The sequence below is a fragment of the Marmota flaviventris genome, chromosome 3 (genome assembly GCF_047511675.1).
Source record: "Marmota flaviventris isolate mMarFla1 chromosome 3, mMarFla1.hap1, whole genome shotgun sequence".
Taxonomy (NCBI): Eukaryota; Metazoa; Chordata; class Mammalia; order Rodentia; family Sciuridae; genus Marmota; species Marmota flaviventris.
In genome coordinates this window covers 8820490-8834901 of record NC_092500.1, presented here as the reverse complement: position 1 = coordinate 8834901, position 14412 = coordinate 8820490, and the positions used below count along the sequence as shown (strand labels likewise).

At 49.5% G+C, this 14412-nt stretch overlaps 1 protein-coding gene across 2 annotated transcripts in view; it reads left to right on the top strand.

Annotated features, from left to right (window-relative positions):
* Grap2 (GRB2 related adaptor protein 2) overlaps positions 1-9645 on the top strand; it is a 64670-nt gene extending 55025 nt beyond the window's left edge. For both annotated transcript variants that reach the window (XM_027928452.2, XM_027928523.2), the window contains exons 5-8: positions 1248-1416; positions 3204-3422; positions 4677-4793; positions 5462-9645. In XM_027928452.2, coding sequence (XP_027784253.2) covers positions 1248-1416; positions 3204-3422; positions 4677-4793; positions 5462-5641 — 685 coding nt within the window. In that variant the 3' untranslated portion in view covers positions 5642-9645. The remainder of the gene's footprint in view (positions 1-1247; positions 1417-3203; positions 3423-4676; positions 4794-5461) is intronic.
* Positions 9646-14412: the final 4767 nt, after the last annotated feature.

Below are 14412 nucleotides of genomic sequence, written 5' to 3'. Positions count from 1 at the left end.
CCTCGAAATACCAACCTCTACACCCATCTCTAAGAAACTTCCACTGACCTTCAGAGGTATCTCTACTCTCCAAAACCCTTTAAATTCTTAACCTTTCTGCTGAGTCAGTCTGTTGGTATCATTTGTGCCAGTATATCTTTAAATATACACATAGATCTGTTTGAAAAATAAGTTTTACATATAAGGGAGCATGAGTTGGTCATGGAATAGGACTAGAGATGATATGAAAAGTCCAGTCCCCTCTTTCTGGATGGATAAAATTAAGTTTCTCTAATCCTGATACAAATGTGCCCCATCACTTGAGTCCAGACTGGTATCCAATACAAAAGTGCTGATCTAAAAGAAGTCAGCATGGGCTGGGGATGTGGCTCAAGCGGTAGCGCACTCGCCTGGCATGCGTGCGGCCCGGGTTCGATCCTCAGTACCACATACAAACAAAGATGTTGTGTCCGCCCATAACTAAAAAATAAATATTAAAAAAAAAAGAAGTCTACATGGCCTGGTGGGCCAAGCTCACAAGACTGGAACCAGAGACCTGCCTAACCCTCACAGTGATCTTGACTGAGGCCCTGCACCTTTCTGAGCCCGCCCATCCACATCCTTATAGAAGTCAGGCTATAAAATAAGGTCTTTTCCGATCAAACTCTATGGTTCCAAATAATACTTTTCCCCCCAAAGCTCAAAATGCTTTATAACCCTATTTATGCAAAATATAAACCAATATCAAGAAATCCTCCTAGAGAAAAAAAAATGTAACAAATTCCTTAAGGATAAGAGCAACTTTTTCCTAACCGGTGCTAGTTTTATAGGCTTAAAGAAGATGGTTCAAAGTATTTCTGATAACAAAAAGATTAACTGGGGCTTAAAAAAATCCTCTGCTGCAGAGCCTTACCATGTCAGGACACTGGTGTTGTCATGTTTAAAATAAACATTATGAAAAGGTCCTCAATCTCTTAGTTTTTAAGACATTTGCAACATTTTCCCCCCCCTTGTATATGTTGGCTCCATGTCCAAGACAGATTCCAGCTCATCTGATTACCTTCTGCTGATGTGAAAGTCCCTCCTGAGTGGTCCCTCCCACAAACCTCCTGCTAGCGCTTGGCTAGACCAGCCTTCCTGCCCAGTGATGGGAGAGTCATCCATATCTACATTTCCTGCCCAAACCAAACTCTACCATCCTGGGTGCAAACAGAGCTAGAGGCTCTGTCACCTCATAACATGTAACCTGGATTTGCCTTCTTCTCCAGGCATGAGGATGACGTCCAGCACTTCAAGGTCATGCGAGACAACAAGGGCAATTACTTCTTGTGGACTGAGAAGTTTCCATCCCTAAATAAGCTGGTGGACTATTACAGGACGACTTCCATCTCCAAGCAGAAACAGATTTTCCTGAGGGATAGAACCCGAGAAGATCAGGTATGACTCAGATCCACATCAACCCCGACCTAGAGATTTTAGGAAGTCCAAGCTCCCACCGAGAAAATGCATTTAATGGGCTGATCCCAGAGTGTTCTGAAAAGCAGGATAACCCTGAGGTCATACCTCAGTTTCAGTCCTAGCTTAACACTTCCTAGCTATGTGACTTTGGAAAATTCTCCAATCCTCAGTTTCCTCATCCACAAAATGGGGATAGGAGTGCTACCTACTTCCCAGAGGGTTGTGACTGTAAGAGAATAGAATGGATGCCATCTCTTCCATCATTCTGAATCACACTGCAAATCCTCCATGAATTTAACTCTTTGTGGGGTGCTACAATTCTGTCACTTGCAGACATTGAAATGTGTTTTCAGCCCAGCTCAGGAGCTGCCCAAGGAGGGAGTAGGGGGCTCCTACTCTCTGAGAGAGTAGGATCCCAGAGTAAAGCAGCAGGTGGAGCTTTGTGATGGCTTGGGGGTAAGTTGCAGGGGGACACTGAAGGAGAAAAACAGACCTGGAATTTTTGCTCTTGCAACTATTTGTAACACAGAGTACTGTTTAATAGAAAAGAACCGGATTAAATCCTGACTTAGCCACCACTTACCTGTATTACCTAATCAAGTGAAGAAACCATTCTGAGTATCAGTTTTCTCATCTGGAGAATGGGGAGAACATCAATACTCCCTCACTGGGCTCTTGTGAGAATGAAATATCATACAATCGCAGCCTTGCCTGCCTAAGAATCTGGTCTATAATAGATATTAAGAGAAAGGTTATCTGCCTCCTGTGAGTGAATTCTCACACATGTGCACACACACATGCAATATGTAAACTATTTTTCAAAAGAAAATACATGGTTATAAGAGGCAGGTGTTATAGAAAGAGGCATTGACTGGGCTAGTTGAGCCTAGTTATTTGAAAAGTGTTGAGACTTTTAAAGCAACATGTGCGCTAGGGAAGTAAAGAAAACCCTCCCTTCCAAGCTGCTGGCTGTTTTTAAGGCTGAGAAACTATAAAGGAGGAAAGGGTGTTCCCGCCAAGTGCACACAAAGTACAGAAAGGAAAACAAAGGTTAACCAAGACCTTGTGCATTATTTCAACCAGGAAATGGGCAGAGGCATTAACTTACTAGGATGTCCATTCAGAATAACAGAGACCATATTAAATTGTATTAAACTGTATTAAATGAATTAATATTTGTTAAGTGCGAGCATATACGAAGTCTGGGGCTCTGGGTAACTATTTGTTAAATAAAACTAACAAGTCTTTCTGATTCACGAGTGGTGACAGCATGGAGTAGCAGGCCTCGCTCCTTCCTGACGTGCCGGGCGCCAGGCCTGGTTTCCATGGTGCTGCTGGAATGCGGCTGTTTGGGTCTCTATTGCCAGGCTGTAAATGACAGTGCAGAATCACACAAAGTCAACAGCAGGGCCTATCTGGAGGGCGGGACGTCCAGCAGCGTGGCAACATGTGATAAGGGAAGGTGGCATTGTCAGTAAAATGGAATATTTAAGCTTGATTACACGAGAAAAACAAACCCACTAGAAAAGGATCGAACGGGTACCAGGTGGAAAGAGTTTGACAACCAGACCCTGGAACCCCTAACACTGGGAAAACCTGAGAATGTAGAGGTCTGAACCATCCATTGTCTCGAAGCTGCCACCCCCCCCCCCCCACAGCTGATTCTTGAAGTTATATGAGCACAGTCTAGAAGCTGCCAGAAAGATGGGAGAGGGCCAGGAGATCCAGGAAGAGGATGGATGGGTCACCTCTGTTCTCTCTCCCAGGGTCACCGTGGCAACAGCCTGGAGCGCAGGTCCCAGGGCAGCCCGAATCTCAGTGGGGCTGTGGGGGAAGAAATCCGGCCTTCGATGAACCGGAAGCTGTCGGACCACCCCCCACCTCCTCCCTCACAATACCACCAGCACCAACAGCCACCCCCACAGTACCCCACGGGGCCGCAGCCCCCACCGCAGCGATACCAACAGCATCACCACTTGCACCAGGTATCTGCAGAGAATGGAGTTCCACCTGGTGAGGTGCATGGAGGACCTGCCCTCCCCAGGCTCCAGCATCCCAGGCCTGGCCCAGCCTCCCTGGGTCTCACAGAGCTCATGAAAGAGATCCTGCCCCCACTCCATGACTGAAATATGGACATTGCTGTTGGCAAACAAGTCTGTAAACTAAATGGCTCCCTACCTGATGCCCACACCTACGTGCGCAGGCACCCCCACACACGTTTACCCTGAAGACTCAGGGAACAATTGCTTCATTTTCCTATCAGCAGAATTCCAAATCTATTAATGCCCCTTAGCCCATCTGGCTGCAGAAGTCCACAAGGAAAAAAAGGATTAACACCTGCAATGGAGGCTTGCTTATTTATTTATCCCCTGCCTGTTCCAGATTGGATTTCTGGCGGCTTACAGAGGTGGACAATACAGTCTGATAGCATCGTTCCTAAATTCCTTAGCAGGGCACACAATGGCCTTTGTGAGCTGCCTGCGTCTAAGTCGCCAGCCTCATCAGCTACCTCCCCCTCCCCTATGCAAACACACCCCAGCACCCGGCTGCATTTTCTCTCTGTCTTTGTGGCATTTTAGAAGCTGTTCTCTGACCAAAGAGGCCTTCCTTGGCCAGTCCTTCTGGAGTTCTGGCGTGGCCTCCTCTGTGAAGTCCCCTGATTTAGCCAGGCAGACCTGGACTTTTCTGGGTGATCACAGCACTTCAATGTGTAAGGTCCCCCCTAGATGGGAACTCCGAGGAAGTGGAGACCTTCTCTTTCTAGCAATATATGCCTGATGTCTGCTACTGCCAGACACCAGGTAGGTACCTAATAAATATTTCTTTTTTTTTAATTATTTTTTAGTTGTAGTTGGACATAATACCTTTATTTTATTTATTTTTATGTGGTGCTGAGAATAGAACCCAGGGCCTCCTACGGGCTAGGCAAGCACTCTACCGCTGAGCCACAACCCCAGCCCCTCCTTTTTTTTTTTTTTTTTTTTTTTTAAGGAAAGAGAACATACACATTTCTTATGTGAGAGCATGAGACTCCCCTAGTGAATATTTCTTAACTGAACAAGCAAAAGCCACCGTCATCTTGGCCTTCAGAATCCAAGGTCCCTTTGACCTCCCTCCCCTGCTCTCCATCATCCAGGGTTTATGGTCATGCTCAGAAAATTCTCCTGTATCCTGGGTGTGTCGATGGCACCTCAGCAAGGCTCGGGAGGGTAACGATCCTCTGTTGCCTCTGTCTCTAGGAACGTCGTGGAGGCAGCCTGGACATAAATGATGGGCACTGTGGCGCGGGCAGCGAGGTGAATGCAGCCCTCATGCATCGGAGACACACAGACCCCGCCCAGCTCCAGCTGGCAGGGGTAAGCGGGCCGGGGGTGGGGTGGAGTGGGGTGAGGACTGGGGCTAAAGGAATCCAGCGGTGCCTGCTCCAGGGGTTCCTGGTCTTGCTGTTGGGCTGGCTCTGTCCTGTCCCCATGGTGCTGTGGATGGAACCCAGTGCCTCACGCGGGCTGGACAAGCACTCTGCCACTGAGCTACAACCCCAGCCCTGTCCCCAGGCTTCTTGCCTCTCACTCTGGCAGGGTGAGATCCGCCTTTATCTTTGTGATCTGTCTTGACTCAGGACTCAATCGTACTCACCTGGAAGGCTTGCCATTCTGTGTGTCACTTGAAGAAAATAAAAGTACCTCCTTGTAATGTAGAGAGAGTGGTTAGGGACTCCCTGCGGGCATTAGAGAAAAACATCTCTGTGAATAAAAGTGCTGAGCCTCAAGGCTGGGGTGTAGCACTGAGCTGGGGTGGAGCAGGGGCCTAGCATGTGCCAGGCCCTGGTCTCTCTCCAGCATAACAGCAAAACAAAACAAGGGGTAGCTTCAGGGCTGTGCATGTCCATCTGCTTTAAGTGGCAGGGGGTCAGCTTCTGTGGAGGTCATGGCTCAAGGAACCACTGCATGCTCTCTGCAGAACAGTGGCTCTGAAGGCCAGCTGGCCAGCCCGCAGCTGCTAAGCATCTCTGCTTCCCCAACAGCGCGTGCGGTGGGCCCGGGCCCTGTACGACTTTGAGGCCCTGGAGGATGACGAGTTGGGATTCCACAGCGGAGAGGTGGTCGAGGTTCTGGACAGCTCCAACCCATCTTGGTGGACCGGCCGGCTGCACAACAAACTGGGCCTCTTCCCCGCCAATTATGTGGCACCCATGATGAGATGAGCCCTGCTGGGGGGACCGGAAGCTTTCTCTCTGAAGCTATCCCCAAGAAAGCGGGGCAAGGAAAATTCTCCTGTATCCTGGCTGTGTCACTGGACCACACAACTACATACCATGCATACAGTAGACACGCGTACATGTATATGCATATCCACACCATGTTTTATAATAGTAATTTATTGGCAATTGAGTTGGTTTATATGGGCAATTGGGTTGGTTGAAATGGAAAGGAACTCAGATGGAGAGTGATATCTGTGCTTCTTTTTTGCTCCTCTCATTGAGTGCAGAAGGCAGTGGGGGAGTGGGGCAGGGGGCAGGAGAACTGGAACTTCAAGAGTTGTCCCTACTTCCTCCCTGGTTTGGGAATTTTCCCAGACAGCAGCCAAGCACAGGCCCCACCCCAGCATTGGACGCAGAACAGCAGGGTGGAGCTGGACGTGGTGGGGCACGTTGCAGCTCACCTGCAAGCCCCACGCACCTGGAGGGTTGCAGGGCAGCTTTCCTCCCATTCTCCAGGAGGTGGGCACTGCTGCATCAAGATTTAAGGTGCAGCTGATCCACGGCCACGGGCACCGAGCAAGTCTGAACGGGAGCTCACAGGGGCGAGGACAGGAGCAGCTGCGTGGGAGAGTCCCCGCTGTGCAAGGCTGGCCTCCTGGAGATGCCCAGCCACCACAAGCATCCTCCCCAAACAGTGTTCCTTGGGTGATCTTTTCATAGGCTGTCTGGAGAGGGCGTCTCCAACATGGGACTCTGTGAGGAGCTGAAGCTGTGAGGTGGAGGGATTTTCCATAGCTCCCTGTGGCTTACCTGGACGTGACCTCAGTTTCTCCAGCTACAAAGGAAGCTGCATCTTAGATTCTGTAAAGTGCTGGAGAAGCCCTGGCTGACCATGCTGAATTTGAGGATCATTCTTTTCTGGCTTTCAGGGTGTTTCTTCGGGGCTCTGCTCATTTTTTCTTGATTCCTGTGTTTGAGGACATCTTGCCCCAGTGGCCCAGAGAGAGGCCTGACTAGGGATCGATAGATCAATTGATGGATTGAATATGACCCTGGGTGGGAGCAGGCTTTGAAATTAGTTCCCTGTTCTATCTGACTGTTGGACCACTCCTGGCCTCCCCTCTCCCAAAAATTGCACTTGGGGAGAAAACCCCACTATCACTGTCCCCCCTTGTCACCTCAAACTAGAGTCGTGTGTCCTAGTGCTCCACCCGGGGGGTGTGAAACACAGATCAACCTGGCCAGAGAGGAAGTGCATTGCTTTGTGGAACCCAGGAGCAAACACATCTGTGCAGAGGGCACTGAGGGAAAAAAGAGAGAGCGCCTGCCCATGCGTGTGTACACACGTGCCGATGTGTGTGCCGATGTGCACCCGATGTGCTCCCCCTGAGCATGTGCATCTGTGGGCTAAGACAGGAGAAAAAGGGGTGGCGTTGAAGGTGTTGGTGAGAGCGCACGGACGGTGGGGCCCCCGTTCCTTTGTTTCTCCTCCTCACCCCGTGTGCTCTAGATGATAAAAGAGAGCTTCTGACTCAGAAGTGACTGCCGGTGTAGCGTAAGCTCTGTCCCTTGTGACTCTGATTCTACAATTCTCTGATCCCCATGTTCCCTTTAGAGAAAAAGGGGAAGAAAGGGACTCTGTGGCGGGGACTAGGAGGGAAGAGAAAATAGCCTGGAAGCAGCCAGGGAAGCAGAGTGTGAGTGAGGAGAGGCCGCAGCCTTTGGAAGCAAAGGCAGGATCAAGGCAAGACACTAAGTGGGACAGGAAGGGTGAGCTTGATGAGGCCAGGGGCAGCCAGCACAGGAGGGAGGGGCCAAGGCAGGTGGGAAAGGGTGACTCCCAAGAAGGCAAGGAGCAAAGACACCCCAGAAAAACAAAGCAGGAGAAGGGGAGCCAATGCATAGCGCCCTCATCAGCTCTCCTGGTGCTAGGTAATGGGAAACATTATGGTAAATAAAAGCCAGAAGGACTCTTTGATTTTACAGTATCTGCAAACCATATGCTTTAAACAGCCCACAAACTTCATCCGTTTGTCTGCTTCTGTGGGAGGATCAGCCGCGGTGTGACTCTGGTCTAGATCTCGAGCCTTGACACACCGTGAAGAAGTCAGCAACACAGCCATGGCTCTGCTCTGCCCGGTGGCCCAGCCCCCAGGTGGGAGTGGGAGGACCCCAGCGCTGGCAGGGGCCTTGGCCTGGAGAGGCTGACCACATGAGCGGGCCGCGTGAGCACAGTTTTCACAACTCTGGGAACAGGGTGTCTTGCTCTCCAAAGGGCCATCGTGGGAGCAGGAGGAGTGTTTCTATCAAGGTGCCCTGCCTTGCTCATCAGTGTGGCTCAATCCAGAAGAAAGCAGGGGAGTCTTCTCCCACACAGGCAGGACAGGGCTCGTAGGGACCAAGCCAAGAAGACAAGGACCACACTGTCCCCACTGGTAGGATCCCCACTGGTAGGAGCTCAGCTCTCCTCGGCCACTAGTGTTGTTCTCCCCTCTACCCCAGTTTGTCCCCCTGAGCCAGGGGAATGTCCACCCAGCACTTGTCACCAGCCACACAACTAGCATGCAGCACATTGTGTCTGGTTTGGGCTGTGACACTGTACATGACTTAGGAGCAGGGAACTTCCAGAGAAAAACCAGTTCCTGTTCAACCAGTTGGGTTTTGCTAACCTCTTACTGAGGACCACTGCATTTCAATGATCTGGCACCTGCCACTGCCCACCCACTTTCAGATGGCCTTGGGATGATCTCAGGCCCCTGCTTCTCAAAATTTCAAGGGCCTGCAAATTGCCTGGGGACCCTGTTAAAATGCAGAAGCCGCTTCAGTCCTGCGTTTCTAACCAGCTCCCTGGCGCTGCAGGCGGGGTCTGCACTTGAGCAAGCAGGAAGGGCGAAACTTGGCAGTGAGCTAAACAGCTAGAAAAATCAAATTGGATTCTTTTTCTGAGGCTACTCAGTCATTTCTCTTCGTTGGTAATGAATACGTCACTTTGATTTTGGGACAGACCCAATTCCGAGCTGTCATTATGACATCATCCATGTTTGACAGCCCAGTGACTTATCTTCATCTTCACCAGGAATCAAACACCTTTCGGACAAACAGGAATTTCCTAATAGTAATTGTTTTAAACATGAGCAGAGTTTACAGAAAACATTGCAAAAGCTTCTTAGGAAATCTTTGAACATAAAATTGACACCCGTCACATGGGGGCAATAAGTGAGACAGGCACATAGGCCTCCATGACATTATTGGGTCTCCGACAACCCCAAGCAAAACAGCCCACAGTGGGGACAGATTATCACTGTCAAAATATTTGCCAGTTGCCTTGTCTAAAGTCGACGTTTCTGCCTGTCTTTACCAAGAGCAGTGTGTGAAAAAGATTTATTGTCTCAATTCTTTTAAAAAATACATTTTTCAAGTTCCACCACTTCATCACCGCAGCCATACCAGCCTCCTGTCCCTCCTAGGCAACAATGTCCTCCTCCATACTTTCCTCCCTGCATTGTTTCTTGCCCCCAATACATTTCCCACACAGACACTGGAGTGAAATTTGTAAAATAAGTTAATCTTATCAGATCACTCTCCTTCCAACTGCCCAAAGTCCTAATGTGACCCTGCCAGGTTTGGCCTCTGCCAGGATCCCTCTCCAGCCTCCTCTGGGGCCTGTCCTCTTCTTTCATGTCCCTGAACCACTGGCCTTCTCTCAGCCTCCAGATGGCCCAGGATTTGTCCCACACAGCCTCTGTCTTTACCTGCGAATTCTTGATCAGGCCTGGGTTTAAATGTCACTGCCTCAAATAGTCCCCCCATGACCCATAGACTAGACCCCAAATCCCATGCTTTTCCTGAACAGCACAGACTCAGACTGAGTTATCTGACTGCTAGACTGGAAGCTCCGTGGGGCAGGGATCGGCTGTTTGTAAACCACTGTGTGCCCAGCATCTCCCATGGTGCATAGCATGGAGCCTTAATAAATGTATGTCTAATAAATGAACAAGCAAAACCTGCCTTGTCTCATCTGTCCATTCATTCTGTAACCCAAACGTCTCGGGCTTTACAGACACAAGGTAATATTAACAACCATGGTCTGATTACAGTAGCTTTAGCCACTGCCCTCAGATTCTCCTTCAGGACTTCTGAGAGTCCCAGAGAGGGAGGTTGGTATCTCTCACATGTTTGGGCACCGTCTGCTCATGCTTCTTCCTGGGGTTGTGTTCTACTGCCCTGGGTGTCCCTTGCTGGTGACACCCTCCCTGACGCTGTGATCTGCTATGCACTGCATTGAACTGCAGGGGAAGTGGCCTCATCCTTCAGGACACCAAAGCTGCCCAGCCGGCCACAGAACTGGAGGACCGGGTAAGGGGTGGGCTGGAGGATGGCTTGCACCCAGCTCTGAAAGGCACCAGCATGGGCCCAGCGCCCCTCAATGTCTTCCATGAATTCTACTGGTCCTCTTCCGTCCTGAGCCCTCTCTCCATCAGACAGAACGGTGGATGCCAGCCTTCCCCCCATCTCTCTCGTGTCTCTCTCTCTTCCTGGTAAATCTTTCTCCTTCAGCTGGAAAGAAACGTCCCCCACCACTTCATCTGTGCCACAGATAACCAGAAGGGCTCAGCTGTACAGTCTGGACTCGGCTATAATTCATTCATTAAATCAACACGTCTTTACAAAGCACCTCCCAGGGGTCCAACACAGTCAGTCACAGGTTCTTCACTTCCCCCGCTCTGTCCTCTCCATGCCCACACCACAGTCACTGCCTCATCTCCTACTCTCTCCCAGGCAACTGCAGTAATCTCCACACTGGTCCTCTGGCCTCCAGGCTGGGCCCCTCTAATCCAGCCTCTGCTTGCTGCCAGTGACATCTTATTATTATTAACATGCAAAGCGGATGACATCAGGCTTTTGTTCAAATCCTTCAGGGCTCCCCATAGCTTTCAGGCTGGTGTTTAAACTCCTTAGCTTCACACTAAAGGCATTTTGTGATCTGTCTGCTGCCTGTTTGTTCAGTCGCATCTCCCAGATCTCTGCTCCCAAGCACACTTTACTTCCATCTCTCTGAACTAGCTGTAGCTCCAGAGATCTGAGTCTCCCACATCCTTTTGCCCTGGATGACTTCTCCCACTTTTTTTTTTTTTTTTTTGTCTAGACCAGTAGTGTGCAATAAAACTTTCTGAGATGGTGAAAAAGTTTGTATTTGCCCTGCCACTAGTCCCATGTGACTACTGAATACTTGAAATGTGGCTCATGCAATTAGCAAAATAGACATACATGGTTGGTGGCTCCTTACTGGGCAGCCTGGGTCCAGACAATGGTCACTCACTTTGAAGTACTTAGCTCAGGACTCAAAGTCTCTGCCAGAAGCCATCCCAGTGCCGTGGTTGACCTTGTCGATCTGCCTCCGACATGAGAGTAGTTCAATGGTTGACGTGTGGTATGCTGGTAGCGGTTTGGCCACCAATCTTCTGAGACAGCCCTGATTTGTATCATTTGCCAATTCTATGTGTCAAGAGAATGAGAAGACAAGCCACAGACTGGAAGAAAATATTTGCAAAAGACAAATCCAAAAAAGGACTATTACCCAAAATATATGAAGAACCCTTAAAACTCAAAAATAAGAAAATGAACAATCTGGTTTTAAAAAATGGGCAAAAGACCCAAACAGACACCTCATCAAAGAAGATATGCAAATGGAAACATATGAAGAGATGCTCAACATCATATGTCTGCAAGGAATTGCAAATTAAAACAACAATGAGATAACATTTCACACCTATCCGAATTCCCAAACAGAATTCCCCAGAATCCAAAACATTGATGGCAGCAAGTTCTGGTAAAGATGTGGAACAACAGGCAGGAACACTGGTTTATTGCTGGTGAGAATGTAAAATGGTACAGCTGCTCGGTAGGACAGTTTGGCAGTTTCTTGTTAAAATAAATACATTCATACCATACAATCCAGCAACACAGTCCTTGTCATTTATCCAAAGGAGTTGAAAGCTTAAGTCCACACAAACACAGCACCTGCACACCAACATTTTTAGCAGCTTTATTCAGAATTGCCAAAGCTTGGAAGCGACCAAAATGTTCTTCAGTAAGTAGATGGATAAACAGACTGTGGTGCATCCAGACCAGGGAATAGGATTGTTTAAAAAGATGAACCATCAAGTCAAGAAAAGACATGGAAGAATCTTAAATGCAAATCCCAAAGTGAAAGAAGCCAACCCGAAAAGACTACACAGGATAGGATTCCAACTCCTGACATTCTAGAAAAGGAAAACCTATAAAGACAATATAAAGATCAGAGGTTGCCAAGGATGGGGGGAGGGAGGGATGAACAGGCAGAGCACTTTTAGGGCAGGGGAGCTACTGGGTAGGCAGCCTGATGGTGAGGGCAGGTCAGTGTACATTTTTCAAAATTCATGGAACATACATGGTGATCATGATGTGTCTCTGCAGGTTCTTCGGTCTTAAGAAATATACCCCTCTGTTGGGATATGCTGATAGTGGTGAGGCTTTGCGAGTAGGGGGACCTGGGAAACATCTGTATCTTCTGTTCCAATTTGCTGTGAACCCAAAACTGCTCTAAAAAAAAAAAAAAGTTTACTTTAAAAAGAACAACTCCCACCATGGCTGTCTTCAAGCTATTGACATGACATCACCAAACTCCAAGCTGGGAAAAGACTGCACAGCTGGCTCTTGGGAACAGATGGAAGCCTGAACACGTTGTCCTGGACGTGGGGATGCAGGGAAGCCTCGGGGCTCTCCAGGGAGGAGCCTCCTCAGACTTGCTGGAAGCTGGGCGTGCAGCTGCCCGTGGAGTTGAGTTCCAACTCACAAGAATGGAGGAGTCAGATCTTTGATTTTTTCAGAGAGAGACTTGTTTCCTTTCAGTCCTTCATCTTTAATGCCAAGACTTGTCTAGACATCTACTGAAAGGCCACTCAGACAGGTGGAAAGGGAATGAGCCTCAGGTGAGAAATGGAGGTTGGACCAAAAGCAGCTTCAACAATGAGGGGTTTGTGATCTCCCAGAACAAGGTGTCCGAGGGGGCAGTTCCTGCTTGTTTAAGTCAGTAGCTAGCAACGCCATTCTCCAGCTCAGTGGCATCCCTTTGCGGTATATGCTGCAGTGCCCGACGTCACATGCAGACATGGCCATGTCAAACGAAGAGGCACGTTCACTCCCAACTTCAATTAGTAAGCAAAACTTTTCCCAGAAGCCCTTTAGCTTCAGTCCCCAGACTGCCATTCCTAAACCATCTCCTAGAGAACGAGCATGCCAGAGTTGACTCAGACCGGGGGGCAGGACCTACAGGGCTCTGCCCACAGGAAGAAGCAGACTGGGGGCGGGGGGGGGGGCTGTCAGAACCCAATGTAGAGGGACTTTTAGAGAAAGAGCCACTTATTTTATGACCTGGCTACATAAACATTTATTGAGATAATTAAGGAATAAGAAGGCAGTGTGAGGAAGCTCCCTGCCCCAAATGGAAATGCCTACGTGGACATACTTGGACATTCCCCACCCCCATCAGCCTTCCTCATGGATTCCATATCCACACCAGCAAGTCAATGGGAAAGTTCCATACTGTTCAAAAGAACTAGTGCTGTACACAGGGAAACCCTATGTCTGCTGTGGGGATGGAGGTCCCAGCCAGCCCTGGGGGCTACATAGTCCCACCAACTCGCTGGTTGCGAGTTGCAACTCCTACCCAGGTACGCCCAGGTAGGGCTCTGTGCAAGGTCATTTATGGCAATCCCATTTCTACATGTCTGAATTCCCCAGAGAGTCAGCACATGGTGTCTCACTCCCCCAGCTCTGACCTGGTTATAGGGAGTTGCTAGGTAACTGCTTCCCACGCTGAAGGAGACTTAGTTACCATGGTGAGCCTAGATGGGTGGGGGTGCAGAGGAAAGGAGAACCGGTGGAGAGGGGTGCAGCAGCCTCACCTCTTCCTCACTCTCTTGAGCTCCTGGACCTCAGAGGATTGTCTGAACCCCTCCAGGCCTCAGTTTCCCCATCAGTAAAATGAAGGAATGTCTCTTCTTGTTCCTTGCTCTGATGACATCACTAAATAAGCACTGATCCTCAGACCCCTCCCAGGCGAGGAATGACTGGGGATGGTGCAAAAAAGGAATGGATAAAGTTTATTTGTCTTTTTCAATGAATAGGGGATTAGCCAGCCCATGTCACAAGCTCCTAGGACTCCTTAGGTCTTCTTCTGAACCTAGACTTCCTAAGGTCCCTAAAATGCCCAGCTTGCTACAGTGTGCTGTCTATCAGATGGGGTCTACCAGCTCTTGAGCTCTGCTGGCCCCTCTGCCCCAGGTGGAGCCATGGCAAAGCCTTTCCTAGGTCACTGGCAGTGACCTTGACAACTGCGGTGTGGGCCTCTGCACAAGCCTCTTGGGTCGACTTGACACTGGCTTCATTCTGAGACCTGACTCCGCTGCCTTCTTCCCTCATTCCTGCAACGAGGTCCTGCCTGGGCCAGACACTGGGTCCTCTGATGTACCCAGCCCTTCCCTTCCCTCCTGCCTCGCTCATGCCAATACCGGGTGTAGGACCCAGGTGGTGTCTGCCAACCTTGGTTGCCATCCTGCCTGTCCACCCACCTGAGCCTTCATATCCTGGGGTCTGTGCATCACCCCTCAGCACTCCAGTGACCATGTGCCAAACCCTTGATCCTTGAGCCGCCCAGAAGAAAGGCCAAACCCTTCCCATGCAGCAGCTGATCTGTCTTTCCCCCATCTCCCTCAAACCCTGCCTCCCAGGTC